The 25189-nt window shown below is 25.9% G+C and overlaps 3 protein-coding genes and 1 long non-coding RNA gene across 5 annotated transcripts; 2 read left to right on the forward strand and 2 right to left on the reverse strand.

The window, feature by feature from the left end:
• Positions 1-8127: 8127 nt before the first annotated feature.
• LOC110629636 (disease resistance protein RPM1) lies at positions 8128-11177 on the reverse strand. The gene has a single exon (XM_021776704.2). The coding sequence runs from the start codon at positions 11083-11085 to the stop codon at positions 8323-8325; it is 2763 nt and encodes a 920-aa protein (XP_021632396.1). The 5' UTR covers positions 11086-11177; the 3' UTR covers positions 8128-8322.
• A 5970-nt stretch (positions 11178-17147) lies between these two features.
• Positions 17148-20265, forward strand: LOC110630090 (nudix hydrolase 7). Of its 2 annotated transcripts, none has more exons than XM_043949749.1 (8): positions 17148-18204; positions 18310-18375; positions 18518-18616; positions 18866-18943; positions 19019-19069; positions 19187-19221; positions 19405-19513; positions 19762-20265. In XM_043949749.1, exons 1-8 carry the CDS (start codon positions 18016-18018, stop codon positions 19948-19950), a joined length of 816 nt encoding a protein of 271 aa, XP_043805684.1. In that variant the 5' UTR covers positions 17148-18015; the 3' UTR covers positions 19951-20265. The 2 variants fall into 2 exon arrangements, with proteins under 2 accessions (XP_043805684.1, XP_043805683.1); XM_043949748.1 differs by having other exon boundaries at positions 17160-18204; positions 18518-18655.
• On the reverse strand, positions 19352-22377 carry LOC122721575. Its single transcript, XR_006348272.1, has 3 exons — positions 22241-22377; positions 19615-19667; positions 19352-19535 (listed from the first exon to the last, which is right to left on the reverse strand). It is a non-coding gene; the product is annotated as an uncharacterized LOC122721575 (long non-coding RNA).
• LOC110630089 (nitrile-specifier protein 5) lies at positions 21903-23415 on the forward strand. Its single transcript, XM_021777405.2, has 2 exons — positions 21903-22063; positions 22276-23415. Exons 1-2 carry the CDS (start codon positions 22034-22036, stop codon positions 23227-23229), a joined length of 984 nt encoding a protein of 327 aa, XP_021633097.1. The 5' UTR covers positions 21903-22033; the 3' UTR covers positions 23230-23415.
• The last annotated feature ends 1774 nt before the right edge of the window (positions 23416-25189 follow it).

Consider the following 25189-nt stretch of genomic DNA (forward strand, 5'->3'; position numbering starts at 1 on the left):
ATAAAAATAAAATTTTAAAATAAATTGAATATTAAAATATTTAAATTTTTTTTAATTTATATTATATTTTTTATTATTATATTTTTATTATGTGACTGTACAGTATCATCGATTATTAATTATTTAATATCCTCATTATTAGATGTTTGAAAGTATATCTTTTATTTATTAATATTTTAATTAAACACATTTAAAAAATTAAAAATTTTAAATAATTTATAAATATTGACTTCAAAAAAAATAATTTATAAATATTAATTACTTATAAATTCATTTTTATAAGTTAAACTAAATATTATTATATTTATAAATATTTATATGTATTATATATTTTAGTTAATTTTATATAAATTATTTAGAAAATTAATATGAGACGTTTAATTTTTTAGAAACTTATTAATTTATTTCAATTTCAAAATCAACTCATTGCTGTAAAATCAAATTTGTTCATTCTTCTATTTTAAAAAAAAAGCTGTTACTCACCTTTAAATTTTTATAATATTCGGTTTCTATAGTTTTAATTATATATATATTGTTTTGATCTTATAAAGTTTTAAATAAATTAATAAATAATTTATTTTAAAAAATAAAAAAAATGAATTTACAAAATATAAATGAATAAATAAATTTTTTACGAGATATTTTATTAATTTTTAATATAATTATTTAAGTAATATTATTATTTTGTTTAACAGAAATCCAGCCTTATATTAAATCACTTGTATATAACTATAAATTGAGCTTTATGAGAAAATATTTTTTAATTTTTGTATTTTAATTATATAAAATTACTACAATATATAAAATTTTAAGTGTCATATTTGAATAAATAATAGCAAAATATATTTATAAAAAAATCAGTTTTGTAATAACTGCACACCTAACAATATGATAGACTGTTTTTAGTTTAATTTTAGGGTGAGATTTATTTTTTTGAAAAAATATAATTTACTCCTTATTTTCTTAATGTTAAATAAATGAGTTTCTAACAATTTATTCTGTTAATAAAATAATTTTTTATTAAATTTTAAGCATTAGAATATAATAATTTATTTATTTTAATTATACTTTTATAATAATTTTATTTTTTAAATTTTAATGTTTATACTATTTCTAATTAAAAAAAATATTTATACTATTTATTAACGATATAATATCATAAAATATTAAATATTAAATATTCAATAATTAAAAATTTTTAACTTAAATATTGTATTATACTTTTTTAGATGGTATGATTTTAACTATATATTTAGAAAATAAATAATATAAATATTATTATTTAGTTAATCCAACTTTCTTAATTCAATAAGCTTCTGAATGAAAAAAATAAAAATTAATTAAAAAATTTTATTCATTTAAATTTAATAATAATTTAACTCTAAATTAATCGAATCGAATTAGTGAAAAATCTAGTAAAAAAATAATTAGGAGAGTCATGTTTAATGAAATTAATTTAATTAGTTAAATTAAAAATTTTTATTTTAATTGGACGAAATGGTACATCAGAATTTATTGAGATTTAGTTGAATTCAACAACCAAACTTCCACGGGCGCAAACAGTTTAAATATTAATACCTCCATCACAAAAAATAGATTTATTTACTTTATCTATTTTTATAGTAATTTATTAATTAAAATTTTAATATATCTCTATTTAATACATATTAAAAAAAAAATTTTATTAATTTATAAATTATTTAGTAATGAATAATATGAATAGAGGATAAATTAGTAAATACAATAAAATTCATTGTTTTTTAATTTTATTAATTATAATTTTTAATTCATGTGAAAAATAAATAAATATTGTAATAATTAATTAGAATAAAATTTAAATTTGCTATTCAATCATTTAAAATATAATAATTAACTCTATCTTTTAATAATATAAAACCGAATAATAATAAAAATTAAAGTATATAATTTTTAAATAATTATTTTTAAATTCAAAATATTATATTATAATTATTCTTTTCAATTTACTAATTCAAACGTTGCCGTAAATGTAAATCAACTTTTATTATATTCTGCAAATTAATGGCAATAAAACTTTGTTCAGTCACATCAAAAATTCAAAAAATATAAATTTTTTTGTAATTTTATAAAATTAATCTAAATAATTATTAAAAATTATGCGTAAATAAAGTATAAAATATAATGAATATTAATAAAAATAAAATATGTAAAATAAAATATATAAAATAAGTATATATTAAAAAATTTATAAAATATTATAATTAAATTATAATTTATTTATTTTTTATTGATTAAAATATATTAATAACAACTTTTGTAAATATAGCTTTCCAACCATCGATCAATAATTCATTTATCATTTACTTTTAATAATATTTATTATAGAAAAATATTTTTTATTATAATTATAACATGCAAACTTATAAAAAATAATAATATTAAAGTAATATACTAATTTAATATAATATTTATTATAAAATTTATTTATTTTTTAAATTAAATTATTTAACTCATTAGTTATAAAAATAATATTTTCATTTCATTTTTTTAAATTTAAATAATAACCTATTATCTATGAAAATAATATTTGATTTCTATTTAAATATTTTTAAATTTAAATCATATAACCTATTATTCATTAAATTTATATTTTTTAAAATTAAATTATTTTTTAAATTTAAATAGTCCATAAAACTCATTAATTAATAAAACATTACACATACAATATTTTTATTTATAAAAAATTTAAATTTATTTATCTAAATTTAAATAGTTTAATAAATAATTTTAATTATATAAATAAATTAGAAATTAATTAAGTGAAATAATTACTTTTTAATAATAAAAATAGTGTATAAAATTAAATTATATATAATTTTTAAAAAAATATATATTGGAGTTAGAAATTTTAAAGATGAAAAATAAATTTTTTAGATTAAAAAATAGAGAATGAGAAAAATAAAATACAATAATAGGAAAAATTACTTTTTAGTCCCTGAGATTTAACGTAATTAACACTTTTATCCCTTTATTTTGGCGACCAAACACTTAAGTCCCTCACTTTTTTTTCTGTCCAAATTCGTAGTCCTTCCATCTAAAATAGCCGTTTGGGACACGTGAATTGACAAAATTAACCCTCACTAAAAATCCCGCTATTTCAAAATAACAAAACACAAACTCAAATGCCTCTTCTTCTTCTTCTTCTTCTCCTACCCTTTTTGCAATTTATTATTATTATTCTTCTTCTTTCTTCTTCTTCCTACACTTAAGTCCCTCACTTTTTTTTCTGTCCAAATTCGTAGTCCTTCCATCTAAAATAGCCGTTTGGGACACGTGAATTGACAAAATTAACCCTCACTAAAAATCCCGCTATTTCAAAATAACAAAACGCAAACCCAAATGCCTCTTATTCTTCTTCTTCTTCTCCTACCCTTTTTGCAATTTATTATTATTATTCCTCTTCTTTCTTCTTCTTCCTACCCTTTCTGCAGCTTCTTCTTCTTCTTCTTCTTCTTCTTCTTCTTTCTACCCTTTCTGCAACTGGAGAAAACATTCTTCTTCCTACCCTTTCTGCAACCGGAGAAAATATGAAAGAGAAAAAAATAGAAACTTCACATTGAGAGGGATATTTTTGGAAAAAATTATCACCTCTCACCTTTGACTCTTTGACCAAACGGTTTAAATTGACGGAAGGACTACGAATTTGGACGGAAGAGAAAGTGAGGGACTTAAGTATTGGATCGCCAAAATAGAGTGACAGAAGTGTTAATTACGTTAAAGTTCAGGGATTAAAAAGTAATTTTCTCAAAATAATAATCAAAATTAAATAGTATTGAAAGTGAATAAAAATTTATTTAATAAAAAATTTTAAAAAATAATTTTAAAAAATATGAAATATTTAATTAAATAATATTAAAATAAAAATTAACTAATAATTTTTTTTAAAATATAAAAATTTGATAATAATTTTTTCTCCCATATTTAAAATTATCTAAATACTTCTATGAAACTTTTCAGGGCCCCTCCTTTGGCTTCGTCACCGGTGTCAATGCAGACAAAAATTTTTACATATTCTTATCTTGAATTTTAAAAAAAAAATTAAAGGGGAAATTTAATTTTTTTTAATTATCATACAGTATTTTTTTTTTAAGAAAAATTATCATACAGTATTTAACTATAATATTTTACTATTAAATAAAAAATTAATAGATAATAAATATTGCATATTTATTAAAATACCACTTAATGCTTAACTGTGCAACTCTTTCCTCTTACCTACCAAAATTTGGTGAAAAAAATAATGATATTGTCCTTTTTTGGTTATTAATTATTCTCAACGAACTCACTGCTTGACTTAAATAAGATTGACGACAACTCACAAGGAACCTTTTATTATTATTTTTTTATTATTAATAGTAAAACACTTATAGTTTTTATAATAAATACAACCCTATACTTATTAAAATTCATTAAATATTGTTATTAATTATTGATTTTGTATAAAAGGTATAAAAAATATAAATATTTATTTTAAAAAATAATAATTAATAAAAAATATTTTGAAAATAAAATAAAATTACATAATATTATAATAATTAATAATAGAAAAAAGAAAATATTAAATTTAACTTTTAAGTCTTAGGTTGGCTGAGGTAAAATTCAATTAATATGTTAAAATTTTCATAAATTTATTTAATTAAATTGCTATTTATTCAATATTTTATTTTTTTATTGATTTTTTTTTAAAAAAATAGCATAGACTTCTATACCAACCACCTACAATTCTGAATCTCATAAAATCTCGTCTCGTGATTCAACTGCTCGTGAGGTGTTAGGTTGAAGTCTGACTCTTTGACCTCTCTCTCTTGCGCTCTCAATAGTTATTTTTATGAAAATATTTTGTTTTAATAAAATACTTTACTTTCTTCCCATCCAAAATAACAATTATATTTATGAAAAAAACTTTTAGATAAAATAATTTATTATGTTCAAAAATAATTTATTTTTAAAAGATATTTTTTTATTGCTCAATCATAATATATAGGAAAATAAATTAATTTTAAAATTTAGTAAAAAATTAATCTTTTAATATATTTAACTATAAAAATATTTGATTATAAATATTTCGTATTCGAGTTTGGAATAAAAAATATTATATTCAATTCTATTAGAATATTACATATAAACTGATTTTAAAATATGAAATATAATATTTTTTTTTACGAGTTAATTGTCTCACAATGTAATAATATTTTTTCAGAATATAATAAAATTTAAAAAAATAAAATAATTTTATAATTTTTTTTAAAAAAATTCAGATTCAAGATTAAAGTGATAAAATAAAAAATAAATGAATTTTGAAGTATCGATTTATAACCGTAACACACACTTTTTAAAATAAATATATTTGAATATATGTATTATAAAGACTTTTTTGAATAAATACTATTTCAGATAAATATGTATGAGTAACCGATTAACTGTTTAAATTTTTTAAAAAAAATTAGGATAATTTTGTTTGAATTAAAAATAAATTTTTTTTATTATACAAATATATAATAACACTATTGTATATTGCCTATTTTATTTGATTAAGTAGAAGAAGCCATGGGCAAAGCGACTCTGATATTGCTTATTTTATTTTTTATTTATTATTTGGGAGAAATCTCGGGGCATTTTGACTTCTGGGTAGAATAGGAATTTGGGGTGAGTATTCGGTCGGTTTGGTTTAAAATCGAATCGAACCGAATAAATTGAAAATTAAAATTTTAGTATTTATAAAAATTAAATCGAACCGATTTTTATTAGAAACCGAATCGAATCGATCTGATTCAGTTTGATTCAGTTCGGTTTGATCGATTTTAATTTTTAATAAATTTTTTATTTTTTACACTTTATTTTTAATATTTTAAAATTTAATTAAAATATTTTAATTTTAATATAATTTAATTTCTCTATATTATTGAAAATAACATATTATTATCACTAATCGATTCGGTTCGATTTTTTTAATTTTTTTTGATCAAAATCAAATCGAATCGAAATAACAGAAATTTTTAAAATTAAAAATCGAACTGAACAGAATTGAATAAAAAATCGAACTGAATTTTAAAATTAATTCGGTTCGATTGATTTTTTCGGTCTGAACCAAATACTGCTCACTCCTAATACAAATACATTTTTTAATAGCAAAAATTAATATTTAATTACTTTAATATTAAAAATTTATTAATAATTTTTAATTTAAAAAATATATTAAAATATTTTCAAAAAATTAAAAAGTCTTTAAAATATTAAAAAATTTATTAATTAATCTCTTTAAACTTATTGAGGGTAAATTTTTTATTTTATAAAAATTAGAATATAATAAATAAAATTTAAAGTATAATAAGCAATAAATAGAATATTTATTTTTATATTTCTTTAAAATATATGATTAATTTGTATTTATAAATTTAAGTATTTAATATATTATAATTCAATTTACTACTTCACCTTCTTTTTCTTACAAGTCTAGCTATCCACAGCACAACTCTCTTCTAAATATTGTCATTAATTTATTTTTAATAATATAATTTATTTATTTATTATTTTTATTTATTTTATTATGTTGAATGGTATAAATAAATTATATTGGTAATATAATATAATTTATATTTTTAATAAATTAGTAATTTAAACTAAAATATTTATTATCGAGTAAATACTTAATAAATTAAACTAAAATTTTAATTTTTATTATCTTTAATTTTATGATTAAGGTACACTAAGAGCATTTTATTTTATGACCAAAAAATAAAATTTTAACTTACACATTAGCAAAGAATTTTTTTAAAAAAAATTTAAAGCATATTTTTTTCAACCAAATTATTCAGTTAAATTGGTTAATAAAATAAACATTTATGAATTCGTCCTATTTATTTTTAGATAATTAACGTAATTTTAATTTTTAAACTTAATAATGTATACAAAAGCAATACAATATAAAAGAATATCATATAATATTGAATGATGTTACGTATTTAAATAAATGAAATTATCTTTCAAAAAAAAAATAAATGAATGAAATTATATATTGTAATAAATTGTTATTTACCACCACCTGCACGCCTTTTTTTCCTTTTTAAAATCTTTTCCCATCTCATTTTCGACTAATTTTTGGTATATGTTTATATATATAAATTAATATAATTAATGAATAAATAATAACTTAATAAATTATACCTTAGTCGGGAGCTGTGTTTATTAAAATTTATTATTTAATTTATATATTATGAAAAAAATTTATTAATTAATTTTTTTATTTTAAAAAATATATATATATATAATTTTAAAAATTATTAATTAATTATTTTGTTAGTTTTAACCGTTAAATATTTTATTATTTAAACTCTGTTATTTGCAGAAATATCTTGTATTGAAAAATATTTTGTGTAGAATATATTTTTGAACGAAATAATTTAATTTTATACTTAATTTTAATTTAAAAAATAATTTTTTTAATAAATTTATATATAGAAATTTTAATAAGAATATAATATATGAAAAATAACTTAATTTTTTTATTGAAAAATATTTTTCTTTTAAAGTATTTTAAATATTAAAAAATAAAAATATTTTTTTAAAAAAATATTTTCTTGTGAATTTAATAGAAGCTTAGTCCTTATATTTTAAAAAAATAAATTGATATCTCAATTTTATAAAATAAATTTATTAATTAATTTTTGTAAGAAAATATTTTAAATTTTATTACAATATTTAACGGTTAAAATTAATAAAATTATTAATTAATAAATTTTTAAAATATTTTATAAAATTAATAAATTAATTAATAAATTTTAGGATGAAACAATAATTTTTTCTTTTTTAATTTATTATTTTACATGAACAAAGAGTCATAGGCTCCATCCAAAATTTAATGGCCTGAATTGCTGGAAGATCTTATACTTGAACAGGCTACATGGATCTCACCACCATATGAAGGCACTTGACTTAAGGCCCTTTTAGGTGTTTGTAAAAATGCCCAAAAGATTTGTTATTCACTTATTTTTTATAGACAAATAATGCGGACCCATAATCTATCATGGCGATACAGATACAGACAACCGACAAAATACTCGAGGAATGAGCATTTCCTAATCTTCTAGCCTCTCAGGTATTAGTTTATTTAGCTGATTTAACTGGTTATGTACTTGGCTTGTATGGGTTATTCAAACTGAACTGCCATTGTTAGATATGGTTTTGCATGAGCAAAACAGCAAAGTGATACAAGAATCAAGTAATTGGAGCTTGACAAAAAAAAAAAAAAATTAAATAAAAAATCAAGTAATTGGAGAACCATCCTCAAAGTGTTTCAACCACTCGGGTTTCTCCTGTTAGATATACAAGTTTGATTAGGGGTATATGCCTTACCTTTTCTTGATATTCACTGTCACCATTTTCTAGCCTCTCTATGAATTCTTCTGTCATTTCTTCCAAATGCAGCTTATGAAGGCTAGTGAGATGCTCAATGCCGTGAGGCAACACCTTTAGCTCCTGACAGCGAACTAGATACAAATCCCGGATGCTTGGTAGTGAACCCTTCTCTAGTTTCATGCTATTCAACCGTGCGAGTTGTAGAAAAGTCAGTTTGTTGAGTCTGGGAAACCATCCTGCCTTGAAGTGCAAGAATTTCCCATCATAAGCGTTCTTGAGTTCCAGGAACACTAGACCTGAAAGAACATGGAGAGAAGAAAGTATATCTTCTTCTAGACTTGAAAATCCCAAATATAAATGAGTTAGATTAGCTAGGGACCCAAGCCAGGGAGGCAACCTATTCAATCTTCCCACCAATTTCAGTTTCTGAAGAAACGATGGAGGCGTAGTTAATGCTTCTAACTGAAGTTGTTCTTCTGTTTTAGTTGCCGTCACACCTAATCTGATTAGGCCTGTCATCCTTTCAATTGAGGAGCATAACTTTGGCCCATCAACCGCTCTCAACTTTGTAATTTCCAACCTTTTGAGATTAGCCAAGTTCGCAATTTGTTGCAGCAGCTCTGTCTCTGCTTCAATGCATGCTAATGTCTGTAAGGTCCGAATATTCCATATACCATTTGGAGCCTGCATGCCACTGAGAACATTTATTGACTCAGAATCTGGGTCTTGTTTGCTGCACGTAAATAGATGTCGTAAATTTGATAACTTTGATATCCCATTTGGCATTCTTTTCAAATTGGTTTTCCAGACATCCAGCATCTGCAGATTGTTTAGCCTTTCCATTGACTTGGGAAGCTCCTTAATCTTGGTGTCCCTCAAGTTCAAGTACCTTAAATTGAACAACTCAACCAATGTCGTTGGTATGGTTTCAACAGGAACTCCCTCTAGATTAAGTACCCTCAGTAACTTGAACTTTGATGAAAAAGCATTCAGGGAAAATGATGAGTACATATCAGTTGGAAACACGAAGAAAGAGCGAAGATGGCGCAACATTGTACTGCTCAACTGGATGGTTTCACCAGTATTATAGATTGATAGACGGTGGATTCTTCCTTCTAACTTTGATTGACTTCCATCATATGCTGCACAAAAGTTCTCTTTTTCAGATGTTGTCAATGCAAGTTCGCGCATAACATCGTGGACTCGGCATGTCTTCACCCTCCCAGCATCATTTGTCTCAGTGACCTGAATCATGCTTCGAAGAATGAGTTCCATGAGGTACTCTTCTGCTATCTCCTCCATTGTCATTCCTTTTCTTTCCTTAATGAATCCTTCTGCCACCCACAGCCGAATTAGCTTCTTTCTCTTGATTGGGTAACCATCATGGAAAACGCAGCAATATAAGAAACAATGCTTCAAGTAGAATGGTAAATCATTGAAACTCAACAGCAAGATGCCTTTCACTCGTTCAAGCATTGGATTGTAACTGAGTTGCCAATTGAGACTTTCAAAAACAGTCTTCCATTCACCAATTCTCTTGCTTCTTGAACACATTAGACCTCCAACTGCCACTATTGCTAGAGGCAAGCCTTCACATTTCTTCACAATAGCCTCAGCTAAAGGTTGAAGTTCTCTAGGACACTTATGCTCTGGGTCATCCCAAAATGCTTTTTTGCAGAAGAGAGCCCAAGCATCTTTCTCTTGAAGAGGCTGAAGGTGATGCACATGGCTTCCAATACCGATGGAGGCAGCCACATTCCCATCCCTTGTTGTGAGCACAATTCTGCTTCCATATCTATTATTGGGAAATGCACCTCTTATTTTGCTCCAAAGATCTATGCTCCACACATCATCTAAGACAATAACATACCTCTTCTGATGCAAGTAATCAATGAGCAATCCGATAAGATATCTGTAACTCATTGAACCCAGGTTGCTTGGTATTGGAACTTGTGCTGTATGAAAAATTTCTTTGATCATGCTTCTCAATAGCTCATCAATTCCATATATTTGGGACACAGATATCCATGCTCCACAATCAAAATGTCTCTTGATTACCTGATTGTTGAAGACCCTTGTGACTAAAGTGGTCTTACCCAGGCCACCCATTCCCACGATTGAAATAACTGTTCGGCGTGGTTCCTCCTCTGTCAACCATCCAAATAACTGTTCAGAATTCTCTTCCATCCCCACTATCTCATCTTCATCTACAAAAGATGATGATTCTGCATAGTGTTTCCACCTACCACTAGCCACATTTCTAGTCCTCCCCTCCTCATGCTGATCAAAATCATACCGCTTGCTTCTCTCAGAAACCTCATGAACCTTAGCTTTGATCTTTTGTAGCTTAGAAGAAATCTGATGCCTTGTGGTCATGTTCTTGGGGAAGTTGACCACATCTTGGAGTACAACCTTGAATCCATTTTTAATCCGCTTTCTGTTTTTGAGATGAATGAACTCGTCTATTATATCCTCAGCCTCATATGCAACTTCTCTCACTTGACTCACCCATGTTTCTACTGACTCACTCCTTTCCTTTCTTCGTTCTGCATCTCTTAAGAATGATCTCATGCTTTCTAACTCAAGCTTTATTTCTTCAATTTCATCGCTAGCATCTCCAAGTAATGATGCTTTTTGCATTAGAACAGTGGTTAGTTTATCAAGTAAGAAGTTCACAGCACCATCTGCCATATTTACTTTGCAAATTTTTCCTTATCCCCCTTACTCTTCTGCTCTGCATCTCATCTCCGTTCCTTTTTTTCTTTTTTCTTTTTTTTTTTTTTTTTTAAGTTTTCTAAGGAGAGAGGAAGCTGGAAACAAAAGTTGAAGCAATTAGGTTTCATTTAATAGTTTTGACTGAGCCAAGTTGACTTGAGGAAGACTTTAAGCGGCTGAAAATGCAACACAAAATTGTAGCATGGCCGATGATTTTTATTGCCTGGCTGCCTACTCAACAACATAAATGAAAAACGCAACTTGCCTGATCTTCATAATGATTGAGCAATTTGTTAGAACAAAGGACATCTTACACACAAACAGAGTTTACTGGAAACTGTAAGAAAAGAATCCTACATAAATATAATGGAGAATGCACTATTTTTCAGTACATGTAGTGAATATCCCCCCATGTAAACATTGCAGGTGATGAATTGTGCAAGTTGAAAATTATAAAGGCCAATTCTATGCATGTAATTATTTCTCATATAGTTTAGTCTATGACATAGGCAGATGTGTGCATTGAGAGCAATGTATCTCATTTTGCTGTCAAATTAAATATTGGCTTGACAGAGGTAAAGCTTCTCAGCAATGTGTTTGAATTTTGTTAAATATTTCACATACATGCAGTATAACTTTCTTTAAGGTTAATCACACAGGTAATTATGATTGATTTCTTGGTTCACATTGGAAATTTTGTGATTAAGTTGCGTATATGACTTGTTCAATTGCTTTGTGCTTCTTGGCAGTTGCTTACTGTGGTCCCTTGACAAGTCCTCTTTGGTTGGTTGGATATTAAGTGGTCAAGCTTTTCTTCCTGTTAAAAGGGTTTCCAGGAAAGTTCCTATATTTTAGTATTGTTTCATAATGGAGGAAGAGGGATTGCATTGGGAGTTCATTAGCTTGGTCAGTTCAACTCATATGATAAACTCAAAATTTATTAACTTCTTGTTGTTGGATACTTTAATAATCACTTAATTCTTAGAGTTCCATGTCAATGGGTGAGTCCAACATAAGTTCGATCTCATGCAAACGAGTTTAATAATCATTAAATTAAATATTTTATATCGAGATTTATGTATATTTAATTAAATTATATATAGTTTATGTATAAAATCTATATATAAATATTCAATTAATAGTCGGTAAACCTCATTCTCATATGAAGTCGTGATATTCACAATCTCATCTTCTACTTTATGCTAGGTTGGATGTTGAAATTTCATTAGCCCACTCTCATGCCCTTGAATTTACTAGATGTTCATACTTGCATTATTAACTTCCGATTGTTGAATAATTTAATAATAGTTTAATTCGTAAAGTTCCATTTCAATTTAATAGAAAATCTTTTACTTTAGAGTGAGTCTAATATAAGCTCAACTTTATAGGGAAAGGAGTCTAATAGTTTTTCTATTAATTTAATTATTAAATAATGAAAAAAGTCTGAGATATTCTTAATTTATATTTTTATAAAATTAAAAAATCAATTAATGAAAATTTTCATATTATATAGACTAAATAGTAAAATAATAAATATTTAAAATTAAGATTTAGAATTTAGATGAATTATATTAGAGGTTTCAATTGTATGAAATAATGCTATTGATGCTTTTCCTTGTACTATAGCTATGAATCAATGAAAAAGGAATAATATTCTTATTTAGGAGAAATTATTTTTCAAAAAATCTTTTTTGTGTTTATGTTATTTTTGAACATTCAAAGGATCTGATCAATGAAAATATTTTCATATGTAATTGGAAAATTAAAAGCGAATCTGTTTGAATCTTTTTTATATGTAATTGGAAAATTAAAAGCCAATATATTGAAAAAGATTCAAATATTTAAATTTTAAATGAGTTGGTTCAACATTTAATTATAATTTTTGTCAATTTTAAAAAATCAAAGTGAGAGAGGTTAGGAGATAAGCCAACATATATTTTATTATTTTTTAAATATAAATTAATTTCACATATAAAATAATATTAATTCATATTTATTGATATATTTAATTTTTAAGACAATTCATATTTAATATTGCTTATCTTTTAATTTTAATTTTGAAATTTGATTAAAATTATATTTCAAATATAAATATTGGTCTAATTTATATAAAATTAGAATTTTTAGATTAAAATATAAAATGATGTAATTATTGAGTCTTTTTCGGTATAAAATTAAATTATTTTTTAAAAAATAACTTTATAAAAAAGGTATTTTTCCTTATTTTTGAGAATTTAATTAATATTATTAAATTTTGAACTTATAAATTTATATTTATCATTTTTTAATATTGTTATTAAATAATAAAAGTTTTTAAAAAAACTTTATAGAAAATATTTTCCACCTATATTAAATTAAGGAAGTATAATTCCCAAAAAATGTAAAAAAAACACTTTGCTTTGGTTTATATCATCAAACCAAATTTACTTCTTTAATTAATGTAATGAAATTTAAAAATAATTTTATCCTTTATTTTGTTAATTTTAAATGATATTAGATATTATTATCTTTTATAATTTAGTAAATATATATTATTTAAAAAGTTAGTTTATATACTAAATATATTTATATTCTATTTTCAAAAAATAAATTTTCTTGAAATATATAAAATAGTTGTATGGAATAATCTTTCTTTTCAATTTATTTTTTCTTTGCTTTTCTTTTATCAATTATTTTTTTCTTTTGCTTTTTATGGACTTGTGATGCAGCCCATTGAGCATATTAAATGCAATTATCCATTGTAAGGTAAAAATATAAAAAATAAATAAATTATAAAATCAGAAAAAACTGTTTTATTGATGTTTTTAGATGTAAAGAATAGGTTTAGAGTAGTTATGTAAACTCATCTGGATTGGATGGTATTTCTCTCATTTTATTCTTTTTTCTCTATATGTTAGTGATATCTAACTGACTTTCTACTACAGTGCCACCTGTATTTATCACGCAGGTCCGTACGTACAAAAATGTCAGATGCTCTCTCCACGTCAGTAGGCCATTTAATTCTCTCGGCGTGCATGTGGACAGGACTAAAAAGTGACTGAATCTGTTGTCTTTTTTTTTTTTTGTCACCTCATCGGACTGAACTTCCTCCTGATAAATCCGAACTTGCGAGTGATTCGATTTGTTCCGTGGACTCAGATCAAGATCAGAGGCGTTGGACCAATTCGCCAAAAAACCTTTATAAATTTTGAATCAATACTGTTTTTATAAGTCAACTTTCTTTTAAAATGCATGAATTCCGACGTTCATCGCTAATAATAACAAAAGTAATTAAACAGAGTGTAAAGCATTGATATGGTCGAAAATTTACTAGAAAATGAGGAATGTGCGGAAAATGAGGAATGTGTGGAGGTGAATTATTCATGGACTTGTTACGTTATGAATTTCAAAAATAATAAAATAAATTTTTACTTTTGATTTATATAAAATTCATTTATTTATATTTTAAAAATCTCTTTGTTATCATTCATAATATTTAAATAAATATTTTTCATATATCATTTTCTTCGTTTTCCTGGATAGTGTTCTACGCTTCCCCTACATGCCTCGCCTACAGCAAATTCCACGTTTACCATGACGTTAGCCTTTAATTATGCGGCTGTCAAACCCTCGTCACATGTTGTGCTGTTCAAACATTTTTGCTGCTGAATTAATTTATACATTAGAGTTCACAACTTTTGACATGATATATTTAATTTAATACAAAAGTCTAATACTTTATATTTAGTTAAAATTTTAAATATTAAATTTAAATTTTTTTAATTTTTATTTATAATTAATTTTAATTAAATTTAAATTAATGTATTTATTTTATTATATTTTATTTATTTATTTATTATTTTCAAATATTAATTAAATCCATTTAAATAATTTTTTACTTCTAATTAATCATATACCATAAATTAAATTGGTTAAAATTTAAATTATAGATTAGAATAAGAAGAGTTAAATATAAATACAAAATTTTTTTTGTCATTTTTCTCTTTTTTATTTTCCTCGGTCGTTTTTCTCGTTGACTGGGCTTTGTCCGAATTTATCATGAGTCCTTTGAAAGTGAAATGAAATAATAATAAAAGAAGACTTAGAGAAGTAGAGAGGAAAACGAGACCACAGTGCGCAGAAAAACCCAGAAAGTCAAAGTAAAACTTTTTACACGCCGAACCACATTTACCTTGCAGATCTATTTCGCCTTTTCAGCTATCAATCATTTCAGTACTATGAAGTTCTGCTAAATATAAAATTTAACAACCCTAACGAAACTACGTACATCCATGCCCCGAAACTACGTCGTACTCCCCATCCCATTCTTTTCTTTTTGGAACAATATTGAATGGTGATTGTGTATATATATATATATATATCATTGTGCATAATCTCTTCACTAAGGAAAGCATTCTTCCTCTCCAAAACCCGTAAGGAAATATAAGGTATCCTTCCATGCAAATTATTTCTTTTATTTAATATTTTTTTCACTTTTTAATATTATATCCATAATTTACTTCTTATTCGAATGAATTTATGTGTTTACAAAAAATTTTATGATATAAATATTGTATATATGCACATATTTAATCTGGTGATAAATGTATTTGAATAAATATGAGAAATCTCAAATTTTATTTTTTCAATCTCATATTTTTATTAAATTTTAAATCTGTTTAATAATATTAAAAAAATATTTAATATTTGAATGTCTATATTTATCATAAAATACTTTGATAAATTATAAAATTTTATATCACTTATTTTTTATGGGAATTAAGAATTTTATAAAAATTAAATTTTATTAATTTTATTTTTTGAAATAAGAGAATTTTTTAATTTAAAAATTTATTATTTAAAAGAAATTAAAATATGTATAATTTTGTAAGTATTAATTTGATTTTTTTTTCCTCAGTTTTCAAATGAAATCTTAAAAATATATATTCTAATCAATATTTCTTTTTATCTTTTTATATTCCTTATTAAGTTGGAGTTTTCAACTTTTTAAAGATTAAAAATCTTTACATGTATATGGGAGTGTATGAAGTTTTTTAAAGTGGGAAACCTTTATTTTCAATTCATCGAATTAGTAAATTTAAAATATTTTTTTCAAACTCTAAAATATTTTAAAATTATTTTTTTCCTTAAATAATAAAAAATTATAAATTGTAATAAACTTATTATAAAACTCTGTTTATTTTTGAAAAAATAATTTATATTTAAAAAATATTTTTTCATGTAAAAAATTCCTTACAAAATAATTTGTTTTCATTATTTAATTTTAATTTTATATTTATAAAAATTTTAATAGAATTTTTAAAATTTAAAATATGATTTCTTTTTAAAAAAGAGAAAGTTATTTTGCTTAAAATGATTTTTTTTAATATAATAATATTTTTTATTAATTAATTTTATAAAGTGCCTTAAATATTAAAAAATATAAAAAATATTTTTTATATTTCATGTGAAATAAATAAATTTAAATAATACTCAATCTGTTTTATAATTTTTATTTTATTTTTAATTATTATTAAATTATTGTTAATTTTATTTTTTTTAGATTATAATAATATATAAATTAATTATTATAACTTACTTAATTTTATTTTATATTTAAAAAATATTTTTTAATATTTAATAAAATTTAAAATTAATAAAAAATATATTTTTTAATATATATAAAAATAAAATAAACAAAAATGATAAAAAGGATAGAGTATTTATGTCGCCAAAAGAGACAGCGACAAAACATCGAAATGTCACTTTTCGTAGGTATTATTCGTAAAATTGAATCAAAATCGGCGGTCGTTCGGCGACATCCCTATAATCAACTCTCCCTCTATATAAAAGGAATCCCTGTGCCAATCTCAGGCCGGTCGGCGTCAAAGCTTACATACATTTAAATTTATGTATGGGGAAAAATTTTTTATTTGAATATTTATATAAATTTGTAGTGTAAAATTATAAAATAAATATTTTATTTTTTATTTTTTATTATAAAATAAAAATTTTTTTCATGAAAAAAAGGATTTGATAGTAATTTTTCAAAGAATAGATATGTTAAATTTAGATAAGTTGAGGATGAAAAAGTAATTTAAGCGGGCTCATGTGGTTGCTGGATGATGGATTTGTCAAAGCTTGTTTGTGGAAGTCGATCACAGAGTACCCGTGCTACTCCTACTCTCCCCTCCCTTCCATTTGAAAATTTTGTCGAACACCATAAGCTCATAGAAAACCACAGCCTGTCAGTCCCGCAGAGCAGATTCTTTATTTAATTTTCCCTAGGAATATTTGCAGAAATCTGTCTCTAGTGATTCCTGTTTCATGAAGAATCGCAGATTCAGCTCCACTAAGCTTTTCATACATTTTCTCCCAAACAGAAGATCTCGACCCTTATTTTATTTCGCCGGGCCATCGCTTTCAAAAAGCGCTTCTCTTGGTTGTGCATGATTTCCTTTTCTTTTGTCTGCCGCAAGGTATATACACGTGCTTGTGATTTGGCTGCTTTGATAGATTGACGTCTGTTCGTTTAAGGGTTATTGTTTGAACTGGTTATTGGTTCTGATAATCGATTTATTAGGTAGCAGACTTGTTGGGTGCTCAGTCTTTGGTTGAATGGTAAAGAAATGAGTTGCTTTCCTCGAGAATTAAGTCTAGCCATAATGTTGGCCACCTATCCTCCAAATTTGGAGTATCTGCGATATTTCCCAGATTTCTTTTGGTCAACTATCCTCTGAAATAAGTTGCTTCGATTTGATCGGCGGAACTTGGCCTATGCTTTGATGTTTGTTATCTCTGACATGAGTTGCTTAGATTTGATCGAGTGAAGTTGGCATATGTTTTGGTGTTTGTTTTTGCTTATTATGCAGTTGATGCCTAATTCCTTCAGGTTATAGGAGTGAGGTTTCGTTCTTCATTAGAAACATGTCATCTTCAACAAGTTCGGTGCCCATGAAGAAGCAGACGGTTCCCGAAAATGAAGTTCAGCAGGTTCAATTGCTCAATGGAGTTGAGGATTTGTACCAAGGAGTTGTTGTAGAAATAAAGGAATATATCGACTCCAGTATTTTTATTCCTTTACTTAGAGCTTCACTTTCACAATGGAAGCAACAGGTACTTCTTAATCATATAAATTTGTTTGTCCTATACCCGCTTGATTGTGCTGCAATTTAATCATTATTTTTGTTTTGCTAATTTTTATTATGTATTATTTGCTAGGGGAAGAGGGGTGTTTGGATCAAATTGCCAATTGAATTTTCTCATCTCGTCAATCCTGTAGTTCAGGTAAATAAATCAGAAAAATGGCATATTGTAAGCTGCTGGATTTTGCTACGCATATTAGAGTATTAGGACTAATTAGTTAGAAAATTTTTTAATTTTCTTATCAACCTATATATCATGTAACCATGTTCTGTTAATTTTGCAGGAAGGGTTTAGATACCACCATGCTGAACCAGATTACTTGATGTTAGTGAATTGGCTACCTTATACTCCTGATACTCTTCCAGTAAATGCAACACATCGGGTGGGTATTGGAGCATTTATAGTGAATAATAATGGAGAGGTATTCACATCTTCTTGTTTAACTTAGATTCTCCATTCTAAGGTTTCTTTAATCAAGTTTTCTCATGGAGGAAAATTCCTCTTTTTCTTAACCGGAAGGATTAAGCTTATCCGGGTTCTATTTTTGAATTCCTATTGTTGTTTGTAATTTGTGAAACCTAGCGGCTTGGTAGCTACTGCTTCTTATTTTGGCATTAAATTTTTCCGATAGGTGCTTGTAGTTCAAGAAAAGAGTGGTGGATTCAAAGGTACTGGGTTATGGAAGTTGCCTACTGGGGTAGTCAACGAGGTGAGTTTTATTAGGACTGTCGATTTGCTGGTTTTAAGATATTTTCCATAATAAATTGAATATTTCTATCTACAGGGCGAGGATATTTGTGAAGCTGCAATTCGGGAGGTTAAAGAAGAAACTGGAGTAAGTAATAAGTTTATAGTTTGTATAGACTAGAAGAAGTAACATGACTTGGAATGTATCTTTAAATCCTTAGGAGCTATAGTAAATCTGATGTCTTTAATCTTTATTTCGTATCAGATTGAGGCAGAATTTGTAGAAATTTTAGCGTTCAGGTAAGAAATTTGTTATTGAACTCCTACTTCATCGATCTCTAGATTCTTGTGCTGTATATAAATCATTTAGTACTTTCTGCTATTGAGATTTTTCTGTCAAAGAATATAAAAACTCTAGCTCCTCCTATAGTGTTCCCTTAAAGGCTGATTCATTCATAATCTCATTTTATTGTTTATCCACAGACAAAGCCACCGTTCATTTTTTGGCAAATCAGATTTATTTTTCATTTGTATGTTACGACCACTCTCCTTTGACATCCAGAAGCAAGAATCAGAAGTTGAGGCTGCACAGGTACCATTTCTTAATAAATCACCTGCTGATCACAATACTGTATTAGTTCCTGTGATGAATGAAAAAAAAAACTATTATGTTATCTATGAATTTACGATTACCTGCTTGCTTGGCTGTAACCTTGTAATAATATATCTTCTAGTTAGGTTACATCCTATATCACAAACCAAAGATGTATCAAAGAAAAAATAGGACTCTTTACTTTACATCATAGTAATTTGTTTATTTCTTATCTTTGTTTTACATAGTGGATGCCAATGGAGGACTATGTGAATCAACCATATAATCAAAAACACCAGCTCTTCAAGCTTATTGCAGAAATATGCAAAACTAAGTCAGAGAGCAACTATGTTGGGTTTTCTGCATTTCCTACAACCACAGCTTCTGGTAAAAAGACTTACTTATACTTCAACAGTAGTGATTTTAGCAAACTCTAAGGCCTTTACCGTGGAATTTTGTGAGTCTTACAATGAAATGTGGTGGTTGAGATTCTGAGGTCAGTAGTAACGTTCATTAGTGGACGGATAATTGAGAGATGATGAAAGAGCCTCTAGAAGAAAACAAAAATATGTAATTTTAGCTATTGTTGTAATAAATTATCCATGATAACATAGTTTAGTATCTGATTGAGACACTTTTGTTTTGATGTGTTGAAATAGACATATTATACCTAGTTTTACTGTTACTCAGGGACTCGGACGCATATTTCTCCAGTATTTTGTATGTGAATTATGAAGTATGGAGTTTAAAGAGACTTTCTTTTAATTTAAAAGTTAAGAGAATAAGGGCAAAGGGCCTTTAAGAAATAGAGCTGCTGAGTTATTCTTCTTGTTGAAATTTTCTCCTTTCTGTCATTTTCATATCTAAAAAATAAAAGACCATGTCAAAAAGAAAAAGAGGAAATTTGGGGAAAAAAAGGTAAAATGTACTTTCGAGTTCTCATGGAAAAGCCCCTAAAGTCAAATTCCCAATAAATGGATTATATAGAAGATAAAAAAAAAATTCTAAACTAGAATATAATCCATAAAATCAATAATACATTATAAACTTGTCGAATTAAGAATTTGACACTAAATAAAATAAATATTTATTAAAAATATTTTATTTTTTAGTGGACCAAGCCACTATAAATAAAATAATATCTGTAGTTATATCGAGAAAAAAATGAGGTTGTGTCAATTATATTCCTAATAGCATGAGAGTTTATTTTACACACAATGACGTTTTAGAACGGAGGAACCAAACTTAAAATTGACAATAAGCCAAGTTGAAATATTATTTATAAAATATAAAATAAATAATAAAATTACAGTAATTTTAAATAAAATAACATGCTGAAGATTAATTAATTTTATCATTAAATCAGTAACACTAATATTAAATAGGATAGATAAACATGTGATGTCAGCATGGCACGTTTCATGCCACCAAAACAACCACCTCGTAGTTTTGTTTATGGAGAGATATTTTCAGTATTTTTATTATATTTATAACCGTCATTGTATTGTATTATCCTTCTGCTCAATTAAAAAATATTACTTATTTTATAATTTTTATTTATTTTATTTTTTATATATATTAAAAAAATAATTACTTAATCTTTATAATATAAAAAAACAACTAATAAATCTCTCAATTTTAAAAAATATATTAAAATATTTTTAATTAAAAAAATATTAATAAATTCTGTTATTGTAAAATATAAAATCAAAGAATCAATCTGTTATACAATAAATTCAAAACATTAAAAAATATAATTTATATTTATTTATATATAAAAATTATGATAAATTTAATTTTTTTAAATATTCTATTAATTAAAATTTTTAAATATTTTAAATATCAAAAAATTTATAAAAATTTTTCGAAAATTAATTTCGATAAAATAAATGGAAGCTTAATAATTGGAAAGTGTCCGATATGGGAAAGCATGAAAAACTGACGATCTTCGATTTAAGTGCATTAATGACTCTTTAATTCTGAGAAATGTTCAAATTTTTAAAAGTGAATAAAAAAATAATTTTAATTTTTTTAAACATTAAAATGTAAAAGAGAATTACTATCAAATTTATAAATTTTTAAAAATTAATTAATTAATTTTTATTTTAAAATCATTCAATTAAAATATTTATATGTTTTATAAAATTAAATTTTTTATTTATTTTTTATAAAAATTATTAATTAATTTATTTTAATATTAATTAAATAAAATAATTATTATAAATATTTAAAATTATAAAAATTAAATAAAGATAAAATAATATAAATAATTCAACACGATAACGATATTTTTAACATGAGAATTAAAAATTATTTATAAACAATGGAATGATTTTGAAATAAACCGACTAATTAATTTCAACAAAATTATAGTAATTTATTTAAGAGATTCCAACCTCCCCAAGTTATTTTATAATTGAACCTCCCTCAGTTATCGATGGAGTGGGGTTCCTTTAAAATCTTCGGCTATACAGCACTGAGGGTTCCACAGAGGCTCCTGGCGTCATTGTCCAGTTTCCGATGGCTGTAGTGAGAGCGGAGTGGCTCAAGGTTCCTCCTTTCTTTCTCTCTGTTCTTATCATGAACACGCTTTTTGGGAATTCAATTTCTTGTTATTTCATTCAATTTGGTGATTTTCTTGAAATTTTTTTCAAAAAACCTGAAATTCTTGAAATGGGTTTGAGGTTTCCAATTTGGTAGAAGAAATTCATGTCTAAATTATCTTACCTTAGATTGATGGTTGTGTTCTCTGCGTGTTTCAGCTTGATCAAAATGGAGCTGGTCCTGGAGCCAGAAGCTCACATGCAATTACTCTCGTAGGTGACAAGGCCTATGCATTTGGTGGCGAATTCACTCCTCGTGTCCCCGTCGACAACAACCTTTACGTCTTCGATCTCCAGACCCAGACATGGTCCATCCCCGTAGTCACCGGCGATATTCCTCCACCGAGGGTTGGTGTCACAATGGCCGCTGTCGGCAAAACTATCTATGTGTTTGGTGGCAGGGACGCTACACACAAAGAGCTGAACGAGCTCTACTCTTTTGACACATTTTCAAACAAGTGGACTCTACTATCTGCTAGCGACATCGGCCCTCCTCACCGGAGCTACCATTCAACCACCTCCGATGATCGACACGTGTATATCTTTGGTGGATGTGGTGTTTCGGGTCGATTAAATGATCTATGGGCCTATGATGTGGTGGAAGAAAAATGGATCAAGCATCCAACAGCAGGAGAAAACTGCAAGGGAAGAGGTGGGCCGGGGCTGGTCGTAGCCCAAGGAAAAATATGGGTTGTTTATGGGTTCGCCGGAAGAGAGACGGATGATATTCATTGCTTTGATCCGGCGGAGGGGAAGTGGGAGCAAGTGGAGATAAGTAGGGAGAAACCAACGGCGAGAAGTGTATTTTCAACAGTTGGGATTGGAAAATATATAATAATATATGGTGGGGAAGTGGACCCCAGTGACTTGGGACACCTGGGCGCCGGGAAGTTCACCGGCGAGGTGTGGGCGCTGGACACGGAGGCTTTAAGGTGGCAGAGGATAGATGATGCGGTGGGAGAAGCGAACCATCCAGGGGCAAGAGGGTGGTGTGCATTTGGTTCGGGTAGGTTGAATGGAAAAGAGGGGCTTTTGGTGCTCGGAGGAAACTCTCCGAGCAATGACCGGCTGGATGATATTTTCTTCCTCAGTTGTCGCCTAGATGCAAATTAAAAGAACTAAAGGAGTATTTTGGTAATTATCTGTGTGTGCTTTTTTTAATTTTTTATTTGGTAATGTGAGGTTTGTTAAGAGTATGTGATCTCCCTGTTTTATTAACAGGGGAGTGTTTGTCTGCAAGTGAATAATAAATTATATTGTAAAAATGAAATGACATTGAGTTTTTTTTTTTTAAGGTAATTATTTAGTTTTTAAATATTATTATTATTAATATATTTTTTTAATGAAATGTTTTTGTTATTTAGTTTTTTTTCTTAAATAAAATTTTTTATTTAGTTTTTAAATATTATTATTATTAACAAATCAGTTTTTATATTTTAAAAATTTTATTAAAATATTTTTATTTTTTATATTTATTAAAATATTATTATTATTATTTTTTTCAACGAAATAGTCAATAATTTTCTTAAAAAATATAAAAATAAAAAGAAAGAAAGAAGATAATGAAAAAGAAAAAGAAAAAAAATTGCTGCATTTTGCTCCTCTTCTAAGAAGAAAAAAAGTTCGAAGAAGAATTAAAGTGGAAGAAAAAAAAGGAAAAAAAGAAGAGAAAAAAGAAGAGGAAGAAAAGTTTGATGAAGAATTAAAGAGGATGAAAAAAAAGGAAAAAAGGAAAAAAAAGAGGAAAAAGAAAAAGAGAAAGAAAAAGAGGAGGAGAAAAAGAATGTGGTAATTTAAATTTTTGTTATATTTTTAATAGTAAATATAAATGAAATAAATATAGATGAAATAATTATTTTATTGATGGAGAGAAAAAATAAAATTTTTTTAATAAATTTTTAAAAATATAGAAAGTGATTTGTTAGTAATAATAATAAAATCTAAACACTGTTAAGGAAAAGGGTCCTAGACCTAGAACATAGCACCAGACCAAAATAAAGGCTTCTAAGTGTAAGAAATAAAAAGTTAAAATCAAAAAAATTCAAACCCAAGAAAATAGGCCCAAAGCCCAAAAGAGATCAAAAGCTTAACCCACTAGATAATCTTAGCTTGCTGAGAATGAGAGGGCTCTTCACAGCCGCCCACAAGATAGATGCCAATGAGCAGGGGCTGCTGAGGTCGCTAGAGAAGATGAGAAGAACACCTAATGAAGCATAAGACCAACTAGAAGCTGCTCCCAGCTATATCAAGGACCACAGAAGTAAGAAACATACAAAACATGGTCAAGCCTTCATTTGAGCTATGAAAGGGGATGCAGAGAGAGCTCGTCGGTAATTTTGGGCTTTAAGATCATTCATTTGAAAATGCAAAAACGGCTATAGATTCTCAAGAATTTCAACATTAACATAAAGAACACACCCTTCTACGGTCAAAGTAGATTAGAATTGTTCTGAGGTGCATGTAGACTAAGAGGGCTGAAGAAGAAGGGAAGGAGGCGTCGCAGAAAGGAAGCCTCTTTTATCTCCCAAAACATGTAAGGTCAGTGCAAAGATTTGCTGAAAATACATAAATAACATTTCATTAATTGCCTTTTCAGTCTTTTACTGTAAATAAACACATATATAATATTTTGTAATAAATTAAGAAAATAACTAAGAAAATTATTAAATGGGATATAGTTATGGAATATTCCACATTAAAGGGTGCAATTTTAATTAAAAAAATTAAATTTATAGAAAAAAAATTACAAGGTTGCAAAAACTTTGACAATTTAACATAATTAAAGTATATATGGATGTATATAATTTTAATATTGCTTTAATTATTTTACTATTTCCTCTAGATAAAAAAAACCTGCAATATTAAATTTAATTGTATACTAATAATATTAAAACAAGTTTATCCATATGTCATTGAGGATTAAAATAAAAGAAAAAATATAAAAATATTAATTAATTTCATTGATTTTCATTTTTTTAATTTAATAATTTAATTTATATCAAAATAGTATTTATAATAATATTGTAGTTAATAAATATGACAATTCAAATAAAATATAATTATTAATTAAAAA

The sequence above is a fragment of the Manihot esculenta genome, chromosome 13 (genome assembly GCF_001659605.2).
Source record: "Manihot esculenta cultivar AM560-2 chromosome 13, M.esculenta_v8, whole genome shotgun sequence".
Classification (NCBI taxonomy): Eukaryota; Viridiplantae; Streptophyta; class Magnoliopsida; order Malpighiales; family Euphorbiaceae; genus Manihot; species Manihot esculenta.